General features: G+C 56.0%; 1 protein-coding gene across 1 annotated transcript; it reads left to right on the top strand.

The window, feature by feature from the left end:
* Nucleotides 1–1,527: 1,527 nt before the first annotated feature.
* Nucleotides 1,528–20,350, top strand: STK35 (serine/threonine kinase 35). The gene is made up of 6 exons (XM_041458292.1): nt 1,528–1,840; nt 2,110–2,304; nt 3,172–3,518; nt 3,562–4,012; nt 9,371–10,118; nt 16,417–20,350. The coding sequence occupies exons 1-5, from the start codon at nt 1,528–1,530 to the stop codon at nt 10,081–10,083; spliced, it is 2,019 nt and encodes a 672-aa protein (XP_041314226.1). The 3' UTR covers nt 10,084–10,118; nt 16,417–20,350.
* The last annotated feature ends 1,698 nt before the right edge of the window (nt 20,351–22,048 follow it).

Raw genomic sequence — 22,048 nt, 5'->3', positions numbered from 1 at the left:
TTTATCGGAGCTCAAGAGGGATGTTTCCCAGCAACCTGCTGTTCTCCCAGCTCGAACACCAGCTGCTGGACCTGGTGCCCCCTTGCTCAGCCCTCCCAGCACTGGTGAGGGAAGTGGGGGCCATCGACAGGGCTGGGACCCTCTGCTGGGCACCCAGCAGCCACGGCAGCCTGTGCCCGTGGTCCTCCGTCAGGGCTGGTGATCAGGTCCGTCGGCATTCCCCCGCTCCTTGAAAAGCAGGCGGGACCCCACGGCTTTTGTCTGGAGGTGGATTTTAACTCGTCCAGGCTGGGGCTGTGCCCACACGGAGGGACCAAGGGAGCAGGGCATGGGGTGGGGGGCGGGGGCAGAGCCCTGCATCCTCCTCAGGGCCAAGGGAGGAACCCACCCCTCCATCCCTGGGGCTGCAGCGAGGGGGGATGGAGCTCAGGCCCCGCAGGGGCAGAGGGCGGCCACGGCCCCGCCTCGGGCTGTGCAGGCACAGAACAAAGCTGAGAAGAACAAAAAGCATCTGCAAACGACCACAACATCCTGAGCGAGGGGCTGTGGGCAGCCCTCGGGCAGTTTAACCCTTTCTGCTGGGACTGATGGCCGTGCGGGCACCACAGACACGGTGGGGTGGAGCACTTCTACACCAAAGCCATTATTTCTATATGAATATGTATATATGTACATACGCACCCAGCGGCCTGGGGCGCAGTCACCTCCCTGCACAGGGTAATTGCACACGAGGGAGATGTGTTAGAGATCGAATAAATCCCAAGGACGCAGAGGGAAAAGTTTGGAATAAGGCTCCTTCCCTTTGCGCCGGGTGGGAGGTCGAATTACTCCCGTCCCCAGAGCAAAGTGCCACAGATCTACTGAGCTGGGTAAGAAGGTCCTCCACGGGTCCAGGGCGTGGAGGGTGACAGGGTCCCCCGGGAGAGGAGCTGGAAGCCAGCCCACCCACCAGCAACTCAACTTAATATTCATCTGTCTCCTCCTAATGGGAAAGTGTCTCTGAGTCACACTGACATTTCCCTGGGACAATGGTAATTAAGTACCTGGGTAAGTGAAATGCGCGGTAATAGAAAAGTTAACTTTTCCAACTACATGAGTGAAAGGCGCGTTCGGCGAGGAGGGGGCCGAGCGTGCCAGGCACCCGCGGGAGCAGGTGGGAGTTAATGTCAGCTCGCGTCACACGGCGCTGCCGCTCTGCCCCTGAGCCCCCCGGCCCCCCCGAAGGACTCTGCCCCGGACCAGACAGGGCTCCCGGTGCCGGGATGGGCTAAATCACCCCTGCAGCTGGTACAAGCTCTGCCAGCCGCCGGGGCTGTCCCCAAGCAGAGGGACGGCGACCCAGAGCTGCTGGCCGGAGCTTCCCCAGGAAGGCACTCGCTACGCTGTGGCTCCTCCAGCACGGTCAGCTTTATCCCGTTCAGCGACACAGCTTTTCCAGAAACTCCCAAAACGTTTGCACAGCTGCCTGGCCTTGCCGTAGGCAGGAGAGGGAGGTGTTCAGACGCGTTTTGCGGGGCATGGGGAGAAATGCCGGGTGGGCGATGCCCGGTGTTCTGCTCCAAACCCGCGGGAGCTCCGATCCAGCGTGACCGCACCGGAGCGAGCCTCCGGCAAAGGGAGCACCGGAGCAGGGGGCGGTCAGCGCTGCCCAGGCGGGCACACGGTGACCTCCCTGCGTGGGCAGGAGGCACAAGTGCCACTCCACGGCGGTACGAGAAGCGCCGCTCTCGTAAACACGGCGAGTCACGCCGCTGCCACCGTCCCCGTCGCTCCGGGCTGCCGAGCGGCACCGGCGGCACGGGGCGGCGGCACGGCCCCCGCAGCCTCCGCGGCAGGCGAAGTGGCTCCATTTAAAAACAAATCGAGGTCAAACCACTTGCAGGAGCTGCAGCCGGCGCCGTGACACCGCGGGGCAGCCCCGCATTAGAGTCGCCGGTGGCTCCGGGGGTCGCCGTCCCTTGCCCGGGGGGACCGGCGTGACGCAGCCGGGAGCTGCTGGGGCTGCGTGATGGCAGCGGCACATGGCTCAGCAGAGGGTCAAGAAAACAGGGAATTTTGAGAGTTCCGCCGTGAACCGGCTCTGCAGACGCTGTCTTTGACCGGCCGCAGTGCCCGCTGCCAACGGCGCCGCGCGGGGGGCAGGAGAACGCGGGAGAGGCGGCTGGAAAAGGACATTTGGGTTTGGTCGCCATTCCCTCCCCAAATCCACCAGGAGCGGGACGGCGGCGTGCAAAGCCCCGAGCCCGGGGGCTGCCAGCAGCGCCAGGAACAGGATGAGACCTCCGGGCAGCCCGGAGTGGACGGGTACTGGTGATGCCCACGGCCCGCGGAACGAAAAGCAATTTTGGGACGGTGCGTGGGACAGGGACCTCTGTGGTTCACCCCACCTGCTCGCAGGAGAAATGCCACCAAAGCAGCCAAGACTCAACCCCGCGGGGACACGGCCATGCCGGGGGACACACTGCAGCCCCGCGGTCTGCCCCCGGCCCTCACGGCCCCTCGGGTCCCGGCGTAGGGCGGTCCCCGCGTGCCGCTCTTGGTGACCAGCGCCCGTTCCACCACACGGACACCCGGTGGGTGCCGCGCCACCCTGGGGTGCCCCCAAAACCCTCGGTCCTGGCCCGCAGGGATCCTCTCGGGATCGCAGCCACTGTCCCGGGGAACTTCCAGTTGGAAAGTCCCCGGTGATCCCCGACAGTTGGGTCGAACCGTCGGGGTGAGCGCGGCGCCCGAGAGGAGCCCCCGAACGCTGCCGGAGCTGTGAAACCGGCCCCGGCATGTTCCCCCTTCCCGGTACGGCTGCACAGCGCCAGCTCGCCGAACATCCAGCACCGCGCGTCCCGGGGATTTACCGGGTGCTCAGGATTTATTGGACCCGGGGCACCACCCCCTCCCCGGGGAATCACCTCTCCGCCGGCTCATCACCTACGTGTGCACCGCCCTCCTCCCCGGTGCACCGTGTCCCGGAGCATCACCCCCCTGGCGGCATCACACACAGCCCTCCCCGGTACACCCGGACCACCCCTGTACCGCACGGCTACCGCCGGTGCACCGCTCCCCCCCACCCCACCCCATCCCATCCCGGGGCATCCCGCCCTCCCGGTGCACCGCCCGTCCCGGGGCGGTGGGAGGGGGCTGGTGGGGGCGGGTCACCCCCCGCCGTTACATAAGGGGTTACGTCAGGGCGCGCGGCCACGCTCTTATCCCACCGCCGCCGCCGCCGCCGCTCCCCCACCCCGCCCATTCACACGCCGCCGCGCAGCGCCCGGCCCGGAGCCCCCGCCGCCGCTCCCCAGGTGAGCCCCGCGGGCCAGGCCCGAGCCCGCACCGCCTCCCCCGGGCCGCACCCGGAGGGAACGGACGGACGGACGGGGGAGACCCGCGGCGGACGCCGGGGCCCCTATGACCGGCCTGTTTACACCGGCGCGGCGCGTACCACCGTGGCGGGGGAGCGGGAGGGGCCTGCCGCCGCGCTGAGCCCCGGCCGCGCCGAACCGCGCTGGCGGCGCCGCGACCCTGTTACCGCTCCCGGGGCGGGAAACCCGGACTTCCCTTTCCGAGTACGGGGCCGGCACCGGGGAGAGGCCGAGCCCCGTCGCGGCGGCCGCCGCCCCCCCCCGGCGCCGCGGTGGTTCGCCCCGCGCGGCCGCGATTGGCCGAGGGCTTAAAGGGGCCGGCAGCGCGCGCTTTTCCGCCCCGCGGCGCGGCGGCGGCAGCCCTCGGTACACCCTGCTGGCCGAGATCGGCCGCGGCGCCTACGGCGTGGTGTACGAGGCGGTGTCGGGCCGCAGCGGCGCCCGGCTGGCGGTGAAACGGATCCGCTGCGACGCTCCCGAGAACGTGGAGCTGGCGCTGGCCGAGTTCTGGGCCCTGACGAGCCTCCGGCGGCAGCACCCCAACGTGGTGCGCTTCGAGGAGTGCGTCCTGCAGCGGCACGGCCTGGGGCAGCGCATGAGCCACGGCAACAAGCGCAGCCAGCTCTACCTGCGCCTCGTCGAGACCTCCCTCAAAGGTACCGGCACCCCCGGGCAGCCCGGCTCGGCCCAGCGCCCTCCCGGGCCGCCTCCCGCGCCCAGGGCCTCCCTGTCCCTGACACCCGTGTCACCCGGCCCCAGCCCTGAGCACCTGGATCTGCCACCTCCCTCCTGCCATCAGTGACCCCCACAGCCAGATCCTCCTGCCCCACTGCCAGGCTGTGCCCCCAGAGCGGGTGGCTGCTGGGATGCTCCTTGCAGGACATCCTGGTTTTGTCCCCCTTCTTCATGGACACCCTTCCACGACACCCACACCTCAGGCGCTGCAGCTGCCCTCGCTTGCTACCCATCACCCTGTTGCTCAAATCCTTCCTGGGCATTGCCTGTGCTTAGCAGCACCCAAAGCTTCCCCCAGCTCTCACAGTGCCCTTCCTCCCGCCTTGCCTCACTGCTTTTCCAGTGTAACCACCCCGGGCTCTCCCCGCTGTGCCCTGAGCACCCGTCACCCCTGCACGCTTGGGGTTCTCTTTAGGGTATCTGCTCTGGGCTTGCTCCCATCACCCATCTCTGTCCTGTCCCTGCAGGGCTCTCCACAGGCTCTTTGCTGCCACTCACCCTGAGCACACCTGAGGGACTGAGTTCTGGACTCAGTCCCCCCATGCTGAGCCATCCCCTCCACTCTCCCTTTCCTGTATGATGCTCCCGGGAAGCCATTCCCTAAGCCCCACCCATGTCTTGCAGCAATGCCAGTGGGATCCCTCCATGTGCCCTGCAGTCCTGCCCCCAGCCCTGAGGGGCCCTGTTGCCACCTCCAGGCTCAAACCTAACCCTTGGGGGACATCCCTGTGTGCTGGATCCCTGGCTAGCACTGACTTGTCCTCACTTACACCCAAATCCTGAGGCTCCATCTGCTACCCTGGCCTGTGCTACAGCCCACACACATCCCCCTGGGGACCTTCACAGCCTGTGCCCCAGTCACACCAAGGGGACATCTGCCCCTCTCTGCCCAATGTGCTGTCCTGTCTCTGAGCACCCCAAGGCTGCAGCCTGTTATGGCTCAAGCTCTCACAGCTTTAGGACTGTCCCTGTGTCCCCCCCGTTGCTGGCTCTATGGGAACAGCCCTGGAAGCACTAATGCCTGTAGCCTGGGCTGATAACCCCATTTTCCCCTGGGGTCCCTCAGCAGCATCACGGGGCTGTCAGGGGTCACCTTCTCTTGTCACAGTCGATGGCTGTGATGGTGACATCTCCAAAATGCTCCCTCCCTCCCTTTGCTCCCTTGGCTCCTTGTCAGACCCAGCTTTGCCAATGTGCTGTGAAGATGTGGAAAAATACAGGAGCCCTGTGCCCTTGCTGCCCCTGTGCTCCCAGCCTGCTGTGAGCAGAGCCAGTCCCCCAATCCTTCCTGCCCCAAACTTGTGTGCCAGGATTCCTGTCAGCTCCTTGGGATGCTCAATCTTCCTGAGCCCCCGGTGCAGGCAGTCCCCAGACCCTGTGCCAGGTGCAGAGTTCATGCAAAACTCCTGAGATTCATCCTCTGAGCAAACCTGTGGCTCTGACTGTCCCTGCCTTGCCTGTCTCCTCTGTATCCCTGGTGGGTGGACATGTCCAGACGTGCCTGGCTCTCCCTCTGCATCCCGGCTCCTGCTCTTCCTTCACACAACCACCCAAGGGAGGCTCCCTGAGAAGGGCAGTGTCCAAATTCCTGTACAGCCAGGACACACAGCTCCCTGGGGGAGGAGCCAGCTCTTCCCTTTGGGTGTGTCCAGGCGTAGCAGGTATGGGGGGGTCCTGCCCCCTCTGTCGTGTTGCATACCCTGAGGAGAGCTGGCTTGGATTGGGATAAGCTCTGGGGTAGCTGCAGGTGCCCATCTCTAGGTGGGGAAGGAGACCCATGGATGCCCCATTGCTGGGGGGAGTTGATCCTTCCGAATTCCCAGCAGTGGGGAGGGCTTTGCCTGCCCTGGTTGTACAGCAGCCCCTTAGAGGGGAGCAGAGCTGGGCTCTGCACCCGCAGCGTGGACAGGAGTAGTTGGACTCCCAAAACCAAGCTGGAGCACATTCTCCTTTCCATCTGCCTGGCTGCCCTCAGGGCTATGTTGTGCCAGGCAGCCTGTTCTTGCTACCTTCCCAAGCCTTGGGTCTGATAGACGTGGATAAATATTTTCAAAACAAAAATCTGGAGCTGGATGAGCCCTGCAGGTCTCCTGCTCTCCCTCCCTGCGGGCGGCAGAGCGGGGCTGCGGCGGTGCCGTGGAGCTGCCGTGCCATTCTGCACGACCGCAGCTGGGCTATTTACGGGCCAGCGCAGATGCTGTGCCAACGTGCCGGGGCTCAGGGCACGGCCAGGATTAATCTGAGACTTTCTGAATTGGGAGCACAACTGCCGGGATACAGGCAGGGTTTGGTCTCAGCTACGGCGCAGAGGCTGAACCTTTATCGTTTTAAAGAGATGTGGAGTAATTAAATTTAAGTCAGGATGTGAAAAGGAAGGTGGAAGCTCGGTGCTGAGCTGGAAGAGAGGCACCCATATAATGTGCTCAGAGTCCTGACACAGGAGCACCTCCAGTGCTTGTGCCCATCACCTGCCCCTCTTGTTCCTACCCTAGAGCAGTGACAGAGCTGCCTTAAGTGAACAGGTATAAGGTGTTGCTTCCTGTTCCTCCCATGTCATCTGTGGGGCCATCAACCTGCCACCAGCACTCAGCCTCACTCATGGCCTGCCCTGGCATCACCTACGTGTGTTGCCATCATTCCAACTGCCTGGAATTCCATGCTGCCAGCTCCCATCTCTCTGGTGCAGTCTCCTTGCACAGAGGGAGTCAGAGGTTACATGTGGTTGTGGGCACTGGGATGCTGCTTCTGCTCTCACTGGATTTTCATTTCCCCTATGAAGCTAAGCAAATTAACACGCTGTTAATGAGCTCCCTGGGATGGGGTGGGGGAGGTGTGTGTGTGCTGCTGGAAAGATGGAGTGTGAGTGTGTGCCATGCTGTGTTTGGGCAGGGAGCACATGGGGATGCTGGCTTGGTGATAGAGAACAGGTCCAGCCTGTCATTGGCATCTCCTCAGCTCTTGACTGCTTGTCTTTAGTTTGCTCACATCTCATCTTTAGGGAGCGTCTTGCCAGCTCTTTATGTTTAAAGCTGTTTGTTTTGAAGGCAGGAAGATGATTTAACAACTAAAACACTTTCAGATTATAGAAAGAAAATGAGGAAATATTACTTTTGGCTTAAGCCTCCACTCTCAATGCTCCACCCAAAGTGAAGTGCCTGGTGCTCACAGCTACTGCTGGGTCCCCGTCATCTTTCCTGCATTTGCTGACGTTCAGGGGCCAAGTTTTAAATCAGAGCGTTCCTTATGCTAAAAACAAACCTTGGCTTGTGAGAGCTAACAGGTCCTGGCTGCTGCTGAGCCAGTGTTTGAGCTGCTTCCTGTGGGAAGGGCCTGCCAGCAGTGCTGTGTGGATGCTCCCACCTGGCTGTGTGTGAGGGATGTGGGGCTCTGCCATGCTCCCTGTCATGGCTTGATTCCTGGCAGAGAAGAGACAGACACTCCTGCTCCCTGTGTTGGGGCTGTATGGCTGCAGAGGAGAGCAGGAAAGCCGAACCCTGTGTCCCGCTGTGATGTCCCTGGGATTTAACAAATCAAAGTGGTGGCAGCTGTGTGAGCTGGAGCTGTCCTGCTGTGCCAGGGTCTCTGCTCCCAGGACAAGCAGCCTCTCCTTCAGTTCCCATGCTGTTATGCCAAAGGTGGCCTGCACCAGAGAAGCTGCTTTTCCTGGTCAGCATTTTGGTCTCCAGAGCCAAGCTGTCCTGTGCTGCTTTCATGGTGAGCCTCCTTCCAGGCAGATGAGACCCTGAAAGTGCACCCAGTACCCTGTGTAACTCCACCCTGTTCTTTCATCCCCTAGATCTAACCTTCAGACCTGATCTCAGCAAAAGATTGCTGAGGATGGGGAGGTGCAGCCAAATCCTTCTGTTGTGCAGATTTCCATTTCCATAGCAGTAGCCATGGATACAGACTGTTTGTGCAAATAACCAATATTCCCACCCACACTGACTGCTGACCAGTGCAGCCCAGGGCTGGGTGTCCCTGGTAGTCCTTGGCTTTTACCTGCTGCTGGAAGTTTTTTGCTTTCCCAGATGCTCTCTAGGGCTTTGCTCAAACAAAACCCAACTTTGTCATATGGGTGGAGTTATTTAACTGCTTTCAAAAACACTTGAGTTCAGCTGTGGGACTTTTTAGCTGTGGCAGAGGTGAGTGGTATCCTCCAGCTTCTCTCTTATGGTGCTTGAGGATAAGAAAATAAACTTCTAGAGCAAAATGATGCTCTGGTGGTGTGTGCAGGCTCTGCCAATCACCTGGGTGCTCTCTGGAGGAGACTTGGGGTCTGACCCTGGGGTTTGCATTCCTGGCATCAGAAAATGAAGATGGGTCTGTTGCTAATGCTCCCTGGGGCATCCTGGCATCCCTGGGGAGCACCAGTGGCAGACTTGGCCCCATTAGCTGATATGATGCTGTTGTGTTCTTCACATGTCTAATTGATGTGCAAGAAAGTCCTTCCTTAGACAGGAGTTTTATGGAGTGAGCCTGAGATGCTCTGAGCTTGAGGAGCTCAGTTTGATGTCTGGAGAAGGAAGAAGCTGTTTGGGGTGTAATACTGAGTAGTAGGAGTATTTACAGTCACAAGTGTGGCTGAGATTACACTCAGCAAACACTGCTTGCAGCTTGGACCTCCAGTTTCCTCTCATTAAAAACTTGTTGGCACTTAATGAAAGCTGGATGAAGTGGCAGAGTTTCCCCAGAACAAATGCAATCCTTAAATGCACAAATTTGTTCTGGGAAGACCCAGTGGTCCATAGGGCTTGGACACTGGTGTGACCACTCTTGGCAAGTCTGTGCTGGCACAGTGCTAAGGGCTGTGATTTACTCCCTGAGTGCAGTTCCAGTAAAGTGATGGAACAAGCCAGCTTTTGCCTCCTGCAGCAGAGCTTAGGTAGGAGAGGAGGCATTCACACAAGTGATTTTTTTCTTCCTGTAGATTCACTGCTAATTGTGCTTTTAACCTCTGCTGCTTTGGCTGTCAGAGCCTGGGGAGAATGGCCTGCTGGTAGGACTGAAGATGATGTGTTCTCTGCACTTTGCTAGGAGGATGTCCCTGAGCTGGTTTGGATAAACATGGTGCTGGTGTGTCCTGCTCAACAGGATCCCAAAGCACTTGAAGCCACAGCAGTGCCAGCATCATTGCTGGTGCCCTGCAGTGCAATAGATCCCAGTCACATTTCTGAAATTTTTGCTGTCCACATAAACCAGATCTGTTCCTCAGCCATCCTGGGTTAACATGGGCTTTGAAATGTGTCTGAAAAACTCACTCTTTTATCCCTTTTGGTCAGGTGAGAGGATCCTGGGCTATGCAGAGGAGCCTTGCTACCTGTGGTTCGTCATGGAGTTCTGCGAAGGGGGAGACCTCAACCAGTACGTGCTGTCCCGAAGGCCCGACCCTGCCACCAACAAGAGCTTCATGCTGCAGCTGACCAGCGCCATTGCCTTCCTGCACAAGAACCACATTGTCCACCGGGACCTGAAGCCAGACAACATCCTGATAACTGAGAAATCTGGCACCCCTGTGCTCAAGGTGGCTGACTTTGGGCTGAGCAAGGTCTGTGCTGGCCTGACTGCTCGGGGCAAGGAGGGTGGGCACGAGAACAAAAATGTGAATGTGAACAAGTACTGGCTGTCCTCGGCCTGTGGTTCTGATTTCTACATGGCACCCGAGGTGTGGGAGGGACACTACACTGCCAAGGCTGACATCTTTGCCCTCGGCATCATCATCTGGGCCATGATTGAGAGGATCACCTTCATTGACGCCGAGACCAAGAAGGAGCTGCTGGGAACTTACATCAAGCAGGGGACCGAGATTGTGCCCGTTGGGGAAGCGCTGCTAGAAAACCCAAAGATGGAGCTGCACATCCCTCAGAAACGCAGGACTTCCATGTCTGAGGGGATCAAGCAGCTCTTGAAAGACATGTTGGCTGCTAACCCACAGGATCGACCTGATGCCTTTGAGCTTGAAACCAGAATGGACCAGGTTACATGTGCTGCTTAAATTCAGGGCAGGGCACCGCTGTGCTTTGCAGCTGGGTAAGTGATTTGCATTTCTTGTCTTCTTTCTGTTGGCTATACTGGCCCAATAGTGCACTTTGTAGTGACACAAAGGAGTCTTTTATGTTCCTAGAGCTATTTCTACAGTGACTCATCAGAGCACTGCTTCTGAGGTTGTTTTCACCTATTCTACTGCAGAAATAAAGTAGAGGTGAGAAATAGAATTAGCAGCTGCACATCCTGTCACTGCCCAAGGGCCAGTAGAGCTGGAGGGGCTGGGCAGGAGCCTTGCTCCTCAAAGGTCCTGGCTGGTGGCTGAGACAGGCTGGGGCACAGCAGAGACACCTGCAAGCACTTGGTACAAGCTTTGGTGACATCTGTCTCTCTCAGGGTCAGGGAAGGATCTGCCAGTTGTGCCTCCTCTGCTGTGTGATGTAATTTCCACAGTCTGTGCTGGAGCTCCCTGTCTAGCACCATCCCCCTCGCCTGTGACACTTGGACACCTCGGGGCCCAGCTGGCTCAGTTAGTAGGCACCAAGTGGCACATCTGTCTTGGCACAGAACTCTTTGCTTTCACCTACAAGGCACATGGGTCCATCTTGTGGCTCTGTTTCATTTCCCTATTAAAGGCAGGACTTCCCCTTGGTGTGAACATCAGTGGCCCAAACCCAGGAGATACTTTGGTCTCCAGCATCTGGGTTTGTAGACCTGTGTCTGCTAAGGAAGGAAGCTTAAAAACAGCTCTGCTCAGACTGAGCTCAGCTTTGTCCAGAGTCCCTTCCCTTCTCCTCCCCTGCTAAACAGTGTCAAGCTCAGAGGTCCTGATCCTGAGGCCTGGGTGGTCACACATGGTCTGGCATAACCCCAGGGATGTGGTTTAGCTGGCGGCAGTGTCCCTCACCAGTGACACAGAAGGACTGGGAGGTGTTGCCTACATGGCAAAGCTGTCTGTAAACAGAAGCTGTTACTAGGGATTCTCCCAGCCAAGCATTTCAATGAAACTGAAGAATTACAGATTACCAGGGGTGAGGCTGACGTCTTTCCAGCCCACATCCTTTCTCAGGCTCCTGCAGAGCTGCTTGCCCATCACTGGTCCTAGGAGATCTTTGACAGCCTGCCTGTGTAGGTGCTGGCATCACAGCTTGGGCCCAGCCCCCACCTCACCCCAAAACCACACACAGCCAGCTGGGCTGGAGCTGACCATGGATGCAAGAGGGCAGAGGGCGGAAATCATGTCCCTGGCCAGCACTCACCAGCCCTCAGCTGATGGCTGTGTGCTTGTCCAGCTCTGAGAGCAAGCCCCCAGCAGCAGGCAGTGGGGAAGGTGAAGGTATTTTGGGAGATTTTGCTAAAATCCCTCATTGCTGCCACCTGAGGGTTCCTGAGCTTATGGAAAATACTGTGGTGCCTGACCCCCTCTTTCTCTGTGTGCCCAGGTACACTCCGTGCTGTTTGTAGAGAAACAGGGATGGAAATTGAAAGACATATTGGGTGGGTCTTGTTCTTCTCTGTTGGTTTGTCCAAACCGGTCCACAGACCATCCCCTCTGCACTCTTCCGCACACAAAATACTTAACACCCATCTCAAGTGCGAGTAACTGATTCAAGCACTGCTGCCTGGGGCTGGATACTGGTCCCAGTGCAAGTGCGGGCTGGGGATTAGGGTGGGGGAGTGAATCTGTGGACATGAGAGCCCTTAGTATGGGTGTGCTCCAGCCCCGGGGCAGGAGCAGACACCCTGCCCTGTGCCCCGGGGCGAGGCGTGGGGCTGTGGGAGCAGCTCTGCCGCACGTGGAGGGTCAGGCCGGGCTGTGCCATCTGCGCTGGCTCTGTGCTGACACGATGCTGCTGCGTTATGCAACCAGCCCCTGCCCTCGGGGGAAAATTCATCCTGCGCAGATCTGCGGAATAGTACATGAAGGGATAACAAACACCGAGGGGACAGTCCTACCCCGCGGCTGTTTGCTCAAACCCAGCTGCCTTCTGCAGCCCCCCCAACTCCATCCATGAGTCTGCACCGATCTCTCAGTCGTGACACAGCTGCGGCAGCCAGGGATGCTCTTACATAACCCAACCTGGCACATGAAGCGTGGTCACTTGGCCCAGATAGAGCCCAGCACCAGCCATATGTTCCTGCAAACCCAGAGTGTTCCTCCACCTCGCTCGTGGGCCAGCCAGAATATATGGTGCACTTTGCTGTATGGTTTTCCTGGTGTACTTGTGTATTCTAATCAGCCTTCTTCTGACTGCTATTAAATGCAAATCTTAAATTGGAAACCTGCTTGAGAAGCTTAAAATGGGATTTAGAGCAGAGCCTGAATTCTGCTCTCAGGTAATTTTAGTTGACCGAGAAACTCACGTAACCTCTTCCAACTTATTTGTGGCACTGGCGTGTAGCTTGGCTATGCTGGGTCATGCAGCAGGTTCTTCCCCAGGACAGTTCAGACCTGCTCAGCTTTGGTTCATGTCATAACCTGGAAAACTGTAACCCTCCCTGACACAGGGAATTGGATTTTTGCTTATTCTTTGCTATGCCACTGACCTCTTCAGATTTCGCTTCATGTCTCAGCAGCTTCAGCTTTAGTTCTGCCATGGATGCTACACGCACCTGAGAGCTTTGTGCTCTGTTACCCTTCCAAAATGCAGATAGGAAACGTCAGTTCTCAGAGAGGAAAGTGTTTTTGGCTTGGTTTTTGCTGGACACTGGGCTGTCTGAGGTGGAGATAACTTATCTCCTTGCTTTTCCCACCGCTAGTGCCACTGGTGCAAATAGTTCCAGCAGAGACAGGCAACATTTCTGTGGGAAAAACAAAGGTATTCTCTTTTTGATTTGAACACTTCTTCCCTACCTTCTGCAAATGTTTAGATAAAGCCAAGTTTATCTACAGCTCTCTAGAGTTGTTGGCAAAAGCTGCCTTTTGGGCAAAGAGAACAAAAGCCTTTCTAGTACAATTAGGGAGTGGCTGGGTTGTGCTGGGTATCTGCTGATGGGTCTCTTTCTGTGATAGCCCAGCACTAACTGCACTGCCCACTGGAGAGTATTTCACCCTTCCTTCCCAGTACTGAAAGGCAGGAATGACTCTCCTTTCATGCAATGTGAACATCTTTCTTTCTATGTCACTTTGGTAGTTGTCCTCTAGATTCCCTGAGGATGATGAGGGGCCTCCTGGAGATGCTCCTCTGGTGGGATCCTCTGATGGGGTGGCTTTGTGCAACCCTTAGACAGGTTGTAGAGGAAAAAGGTTCAGTGACAGTGTGGCCTTTGGCTGCTCCCTGCAGTGACACAGGGCCCTTGGCCACAAACACAAAGGGTGAGTACAGCATCACCCACCACTGACAGTTATGTGTTTAAGAAACTTTGTAGTTTTGATTCACACAGGACATCAAACTACAATGGTTGTTATTAGTGTAGAAGCAGCTTGTTCTGGTAGATTTGTATTCCATGATATTTTCACTGTGGATAAAACAGTTGGTCTGATTTTGGGTGGATGCTCAAGATGAATGGCAAGAATCTGTGCAGGCTGCAGCATCTCAGGGGCTGTCATGAGCAGGAAGGTGTTCAATAGCTGTGGCCAGTCTGGTTCTCTCCAGCACTTCTCTGTCTCTGGGTTTGATTATTCCAGTTTCAGCTGAAAGTGGCTGTTTGTATTTGCATTGTTCTGCTCTTTGCATTTTACACGTGCACCAGGAGCTGATGCTGAACAAGCTTATCTGCTCACCCTGCATGATGGTGTCTACCCTGGCCAGAGCTCTCTGGTGCTGGGCCCAGCCACCCCCAGCACAGCTGATAAACTGCTGCCCTGTGGAATTTCAGAGCTGAAGGAAGGACAGGGATCAGGGACACAGCTCTGAGAGCTGTCAGTGTGCAGGTTCTGCTGCATCAAGTTAGATCTTGGCTGTTAATATCACTCAGCTCAAGTTTTTCTCACTGGCCTGTTAAAGGACAGCAATTTCATTCCTAAAACAATGTTGGTTTTGACTTTGGACGGTTTTCAGTGTGGTTTGTGGGTTTTGGCATGGACAAAAGCCATAGACAGTAAAAGTAAGGTCAGTTCCTCTTAGCCATAGCAGTGAATGCAGCATCACAGGGGCCACCCCATGGAGTGGTGACACCCTTTTGGGCAGTTTTGATTCTCCCTGGGGAGAAATAAAGCCCTGAGGGTGACCTGGACCATGTCACCTCTGGCCAGTTGTATTGGTGTTTGTGTTTGCTCTCTGTCATCCCTGCTTTGCCTTCGGGGGGAGGTCACTGCAGTTGGATTTAAGGATTCACCCAAGGAATGCATCACAAGTATAGGTACAGAGCATGAGGGTAGGCTCAGGAGATAAATCAGGCACTCAGCTCCCTTCCCTTGCGCTCTGTGTTCCCACACAGGGGCAGACTACTTGGTTAACACCAGGAGCTGCTGGGTTATCTCTCCCTTCTGCCGTGAGACCCCACTGCCCCTGGGTGTGACCCACACATTGGAGTCATCTTGTGTGCTGGGTGAGGGCTCCATGGGCTGCTGGTTCACGTCCTGCTGATGCCGAATGAACATTCGAGCTGATTAAAACTATAAGTGGCATCAGTGGAGGGATTAAAAGCTCTTGAACAAGCCCCTGCAAAAATGTGCGTCAGTGGGGCGAGCTCTCCTGTCTCAGAGCAGTGAGCTCAGGGCTGCTCAAGCAAGCGCCTTCCCTGATAATGTTCCTACTCCAGGGAAGCACAAACAGAAACCCTGCCCTACTTGCTAACAAAGCTGCATAATAGGAGAAACCTTCCAGAAGAATCCTTGTGTGTTTGACCTGACCTGATGTCTGTGTGCCTCTCGCCTCCTCAAACAGAAAGGCTTTATTCCAATGGCAGCCTGCAAAAGTGGCATCCCTTTGGTTAGCCTCTCCTGGAAAGGAGTGTGCCCACGACCTTGCCTTCTGCTCTGAGCAGCCTTGTCCTTTAGAAATGTGTTCCTCAGGCAGGGATTTCTTTAATGAGATTTCCTAGGGCTAAGGTATTGGAGTAATTTGCTGGGCAGTAGCATTTTTTCTGCAGCGGGTCTTTCCCACTGCTTCCTTGGTGTCTCTGCAGAGCCCCTCACCCATCCCTGGTAGGGTGGGACCAGCTCCTGCTGGATGGAGGAGCTAAATCCACCCCCCCATATTTTTTTCCCCATCTAACTGTCTGAGTTTAGTGCTCGGGGACCACCCCCGCTGCTTCCCAGCACAACTACTGCCCTCAGCTCTGTTGGTGCCTCCTTGAGTTTGGGACATCCTAAAGGATGTATTTTCAGTACAGAAGTGACATCATGTGTATGTAGGTGTGCTGTTCTTCTGCTGTCCACAGGGAATTTTCTGGGTTGCAAACAAACTATGTGGAAAATGCTGGTAGCTTATGTGCAGAGTTGAGCATTCCCATGTCCCTGAGCTCAGAGCAAGGAGGGTGCCAGGGCTGTGGATGAATGTGTGCAGCACTTCTGCTGCTACAGGTTGTGAGGGTTGTTGTGTGTTGAGGCTTTGGCCAAAGCAAGCATTGGTGCAGCAAATGTAACTCTAAAACTCTAAAGTCCTTGGCACTGAGCATCTTTGTGGGCTGAGCTGTGAACCTCTCCCACTGTGCTTCCAGTTGCACCAACCTGGATTTTACCCACCAGACCCCTGGATTTTACCCACCAGACCCCTCCTGCTGTGCTTCCAGTTGCACCAACCTGGATTTTACCCACCAGACCCCTCCTGCTGTGCTTCCAGTTGCACCAGCCTGGATTTTACTCACCTTTTGCAGAGCCACTCGCGATGCCCGAGCTGCTGCTGACGCAGCAGGCGAGTGGTGCAGGGCATCTCTGGGGTTGCAGCTTGTTCCACCTTTCCTGGTGGAGTGCATGGAGCCAGCACTCACAGACACATCACATGGACTCTCAAGGCCAGGCTCTGCTGTGGGAACACTTGTGCTTGTTCCAGCAGGACTGTCACTGCAGGGAGCTGTGTGGGATGGGGTTGTGTTGTGGGGGTGTGAGGAGATGCTCAGCTCCAGCCAGTCTGTCCCTGCTCAGCCCCCGCCCTGGGGCAGCTGAATGTGTGCTGTCCTTGGCTGTGTGCTCCATGCACTGCTGTCTGAGTCCTTTTGGGAAAAAAAAACTGGCTGTAAACTGAGCCCAGTTCCTATCTGGATCAGTAGCCAAAGCACTGGGCAGTAGAGAGAAGTGGCAGCACGTGTTTTGGGCTAACTGGGATAAGTGGGCAGGTGGCAGAAGTGGTGTCCTGCACCCCTTCCATCCAGGAGCCAATGCCTGCAGTCACAATGTAGTAACTGAGACAAACCACTGACAAACCTGACCTCTTTCTCCTCTCTTGTTTTTTTCTTGCAGATTTATTTACCAGGGACCCATAATCTCCATTATTTACGTGCAACAAGGAAGTCAAAGATAAGGGAAGATGACGATAAAGATCCCTGGTCTACAGGATCTCTGGCAATGTGAAATATTTGGGTGTTAATTTTTTGTGTTGGGAAGGGTGTTGTGGGGGTCTGGGAGGGGGCTGCAGGTGCCTGTGGAAGAACACGAGCTGGCAGCTGTCACACTCATGAGACTTTGAAACATGATCCAGAGAGCAGAGCTGCCCTTGCCCAGCCCTCCCCGTGTCTCCTGAGCTGCTGTTTGACTCAGTAGATGTTTCTAGGGATGTGGTTCTGTAAGGAAGTGGGAATCAGCAGCCTGATGGTGAGGTGTACTGCCAGGTACCAGCTCCGAGTCCAGCTGGGCACAGTTTTGGGTTTACAGCTATTGATTTTGCCTAGGGAAAATGGGAGCAAAGTGGTGGCTAGGTTTGCATTGGGAGTGCAGTGCTTTAGGAAAAATGAGTCTGTTGGACCACATGTTGCAAGCAGCTAAATAACTTCATAGCCAGGCAGCTCCTGAATAGGTGGTGCTGCCCAGGCTTGTGAGCAGCTGACATTAGGATAGAGTAGGATAAACAAGCTGGAAAGCCATTTGGCAAAGCAGGTCTTCCCAAGCTGGATTTCATGATCATCTTTGTTACTGTCTTTCTATACAGAGGGAACTGGGGAGCTGCTGAGTACACTTTCAGGTTGACATCATCTGAGTACAAAAGAAACAGAAAGCAGTTCACTGCTCTGATCCATTTAATGCCAAACTTCAGTCAATAGGAATGCTGTGGAGAGAAGGAGGTTTGGCCTAATGGGTCATGGGCTGGATTCTAGCCTTCCACAGGACACTTTCCTCTGCTAGCTAATGATCTTCAGGAAGCAAAAGGCAATGCTGCTGTTCAGGATAGGCTACAGTACAGTACAGCTCAGGTCAGGAAATTGGAACCTCAGGCAGAGCAGTTAAAACTCAATTTCCTTGCCTATATTTAAAGCAAAACTGTTCTGGGGCTGCCCTGTGCTGATGATCTTTAGACTTTGCTCACTGTAAATGCAATATAAAGCACCACCTCTTCTCTACCCTGCAGCTTCTGAACCACCTAAAATGTTTCTCAGCAGGTGAAATCGCCAGCAGTGGTTTGGGAAGTGGGCTGGTCTGACCCAGCATCACTGCTGATCTGTCAGGGTGCTCAGTCTGGAGCTGCCCATGGCCACAAGCAGGAGAGGGTCCCCCTCATCCCTGGCTGTGGGAACTGCTCCTTGCCTGCAGCTTTCCTCTGCCATCACTGGAAGGTTCCTAACTGGCAGCACCTCCATGTATCTCCTCAGTGTACTATGCTGTCCTCACAGGAAGGAATGGAAATGGAGGAAATTCAGGTAGGCCCAGGCAGAGCAGGAAAAGGATGGAGGGGCTTCTTTCTTCTCTTCCATCTTTCCCAGGACACAAAGCTATAACTGTGGCTGCAGGAAGGCCTGGTCCTTCTTAGGAGGACCAGGAGGCTCCAGAGTGGCTGTCTGTGACTTGTGAAGGTTTGGACAGCCCAAATACACTGCCAAGCCCTTGTTTTCACACTGTGCATGTGTTTGTCCCTAGGGATGCTTCTATGCGCTGCAGCTGGGTGGGATTCCTGCAGCTTCCTGTGCTGCATCCCACAGGAAGGGGAGAGGGAACCGTTTAGCTCACAAGTGCAGTGTTAGTGCCCTGATCACTGGACCATACTTCCTCCACCTGGCAGAGCCTTTGCTCCTGACTGTTACAGCTGTTCTAACCGAACCCTGGCCTGAGCGGGTGCAGTAAGGGGGCAGGAGGTGAAGCTGGAAGGCAGCAACTGGATTGCCCTGTTCTTCTCAGGACAGGAGTGAGTCCAGCAGGCCCTGGGAGGGTCGGCCCTCTTGGTGCACTGCTGTTTCAGGCCATCTTCAAACCACACGTCTCCACCTCAGCTTTTGCATTGCAGATGTGTTTTTCAAGCAGCTTGATGTTAGTGAGCTAGACCGTAGTGCCTTACTTAGGATTTAGCAAACACTTCCAAGGAGGAGTCCTAGGGCTGCTAGCCTTTGGCCAATGTGGATGTTTCCCTGATTAGTTTGTCCTTTTAAGAGCATTTCTCTCTGATTTTGCTGCTGTTTGTGCTCAACTCCCCAGACTATATAGGAACCTGCCTTGTGTTTACAGCTCCCCACATCTCTCCCTCAGTTACTTTGGCCCAGACCAGCACTCCCTCTAGAACAATGTGGGAACAAGGAACAGCTCAAACCTCCATATGCTGTGAGATGGAGAATGTTTAGGCTTCTCTTCCCAGGTGGGTCTTTTGGGTCTCACCTGCCCAGCCCCTGCAGGCCAAACTTCCTCCTCTGCTGTGGATGTTTGGCACTAGGATGCACTGCTGGGAAAATCCAAGTTTAAGAAAGCAGCCCCGAGCCTGTGGCCCATTTCCCAGCCCAGGGCCATGCCGTTTGTCTCTTCCTGGCTGCAGTGAAGCTGAGCATCCAGGTGCTGGGGGTAGCTGGTTAGTGTGGGGGGAGCCAAGCCCCCCTTGCAGAGCTCTCTGGGCTCACGTGGCCCCAGATGGTGCCCATGCCAGGGGAGTGATTGTATGAAACTGTTTACTTCTGATTTTGCTGTTTACAAGAGGGATGTGGGGTGGGTGGGGGAACAAGCCAAGCCTCAGGAGGATTGGGAACTGTGTTATCTGCACGAGCCTGCAGCAAGGCCAACACCACTGGCATCATGCAGGTGTCACGGGGATCTCCCGGCCAGCTTCGGTCCATGGTGAGGAAAGCAGAGGTGGCTGTAGCCTAGAGGGGTTAGATTAGCTCCCCTATATCCACTTGCTGCTGTGTTTGGGGTTCAGCAGTGCTAGTGACAGATAAGTTACCCCTGTGGTCTTCCTCTACTCCTCAGGACCCAGCTCCTTCACATATCACAGGCTCCCAGAGCCTTTCTGGAGCAATAAGATGTAAAACAAGCGTTACCATCGTCGTGGAAATCCTCCGTTGTGTGCAGTGTCTGTCTCCTCCGTATGCAGTACGAGTCTGGGTTTAAGCCTGCCAAGCATCACAGGGGAGATGCTGCAGGGCACAAACTGGGATTTGTTTCCCTGGGCTTTCTGCAGGTCAGGAGAACAGGGAAATGCTGCTGCTTTCCTTCCTTACCCCAGGCCTGTGCTGCCCAAACCTCACACTACAGCTGCCCAGGGCAAGAGTGCTCCTGGTGCCCTTTTTGGCAATGCTGGCATGGGGTGGGTGAGCAGAGCTCAGTGCTCCACTCCTCACAGCCCCCATCCCATCAGCCATGGGGAAAGCAGAGCCCCATTTCCTTTGCACAGGGGTGCAGCCAATGCTTGTGCCACTGGTGTGGGAGGAGTTGTGCCAGTGTCTCCTGTGCTCCTCAGCTGGTTACAGGCACATCCAGCATGTGGGCTCTTCATGTACAGAAGCATTTCTCACTTCAGGGCAGGGTGTCTGGTGGGTGTAGCTGGAAGGGAAGTGCAGGGAGCTGCTCTCTTCCAGCTGTGATCTGCCAGATCATTTCTCTGCAGCCTGCACAAATGCTTTTAGCCCTGAGGGTGTCTAGGCTGCTGGAAGAGCTCACAGGGGCCACACAGGAGTGCCTGGTGGCCCCAGCCTGGCACCTATTCCCTGCAGCTGCCCAGGCCAGCATGGACCTTCAGCTCACTCACCCAGCAGAAAACAGCAGCTTTGCAGGGTGAGCTGATTCACTACCACACCAGAAGGGTTCTGGGTTAGCCCCAGGATGGGGGCTCATGACTGCCCAGCCCTGCTGAGGGCTCTCCCTGCTCCCCACAGCTCCTGTGCTGAGCTAGCAAGAGCAGAAGGCTTAAACCCAGACTCCAGACTAAAGATAATATTAGTAAATTAATCTGGTTTTTTTTGTTGGGTTTTTTTTTTTGGTTGTTGTTTTTTTTTTTTTTTTGGTTTTTTTTTTTGGGTTTTTTTTTTTTGTTTTTTTTTTTTTTTGCACAGAAGCTGGTTATCTAGGACCTATGTATGAACAACTTTATATAAATATTTTTTGTACTTGGTTTCCTTGGGTTGGTATGAAATGTTTTATTTAAGTTTTCTGAACACTGTGGATCCCCTGATGTGTATGAATGGCAGAGGCTTTGTAAATTAAGGGACGTTTGTGTGAATAAAGCTATTTGATGGGGTTGAAAAGCCACACACAACTTGAAACTTGAGTTCTGTGTGTTTGTCCTTTGCTGTGCTGGCAGCAGTGTGCAGACCAAGGCCCTAAAGTAGCTCTGACTCCATCCTGGAGGGCAGGTCCAGCTAAGCCCAAACTGGAACTGGGCTAGCTGGACTGACCTTGGGGCTTAGGGCAGTAAACCAAGGCACCGTGGCCAGGGCCAACCAGAACGTGGCTCCCTGGCATGTGGCACTTGTGGCCCTTTATCCTTGCCCTGGATTAGGATTAGCCCCGTTCTTGATGCAGACACCAAGTAGGACACTGTGATTAGCGGGACAGGCAAGCTTGGCCTCTGCCTGTACAGAAACACCTCCCCATCCTGCCCCTTCCTCCCCATCTGGCCACAAGCTGATAACCCCATGGTTCAGGAGCCAGAAAGGACCAGCAGCCCCTCACCCAGCCGGTTACCCACTCTTGGAGGTGCCTGCAAACCCCACAAGGAAAATGCCCAGCAGAACTGCCACTTGAGTAGCCACAATCAGTTTCTCCCTTTGTACGGATCCTCTGCCCAAATCCCGGATGACCAAGCTGGTGACATCTGGGAGCCTCCGGTGCCACAACTGCCATCCACAATGAGAAAAGCATCACGAGGCTGAGCCGCATCCTGCAGCCACGGGAAGTTTTCCTGTGGGTGATGTCCACAGGAGCCCAGCAGCCTGGGGCCACCCCGAGCCGGCGTGGGACACAGGATGTCCCGGCACCCGCCGGCCCTTGCGTAACGGCCCCGCAGCCTCGCACGACCCGCGGCAGCGCCCGCGCTGGGACGTGCAGGGCAGCCAGTCCTCCGCTCCGCTCCCCCTGCGGCAGCCCCAGCGTGGCCGTGGGCTCCCCCCGCACGGCCGTCAGCATTGTGCGCCTTAATCGCTGCCGACAGGCACCTAAAATGGATGTTTTCAGCCCAGTGGGGCCGCAGGGAGGCTGGAAGAGCACAGCCGGAGCGATGCCGAGGGGCCAGAGCGGCCCCGCTCGCTGGCTGGCGGAGGGGCCCCAAGCTGCGTTTCCTCCCGCTTCCTGCTGGGTTATCGCGGGCACTGACTGCGCGGCACCCACTGTGAGGGGCAGCCTGGGGGGCTCAAACATCCCCCCCAAGTCCTGCCCAGAGCATCCTGCCTGCAGGCAGGGAAGGGCTCCAGTCACACTGGCCCCCAGTGTGGGACAAGCCCCAGGATTGTCCCTGTCCTGGTGACAAGTGCAGCTGGAGAGACCTGCTGTGCTACATTGCTGATCCCCACCAAATGCAGGCACCCCCAAAACCTCTGTCACAAATGCTGTGGCACCTCCAAGAACACTTCTGCTCCTGTGACTTCCCCCTGGTTTAAGCTACACCGGTGATAAGGATCATGTTGACTCCAGGCTCATGGCATCTCACTCATCTCTGTGACCAGACACAAAATGTGCTCTGTGAGCC

Source organism: Pyrgilauda ruficollis, unplaced genomic scaffold (assembly GCF_017590135.1).
Source record: "Pyrgilauda ruficollis isolate IOZ18807 unplaced genomic scaffold, ASM1759013v1 scaffold127, whole genome shotgun sequence".
Lineage (NCBI taxonomy): Eukaryota > Metazoa > Chordata > Aves > Passeriformes > Passeridae > Pyrgilauda > Pyrgilauda ruficollis.
This window is presented reverse-complemented; position numbering and strand designations above follow the sequence as displayed.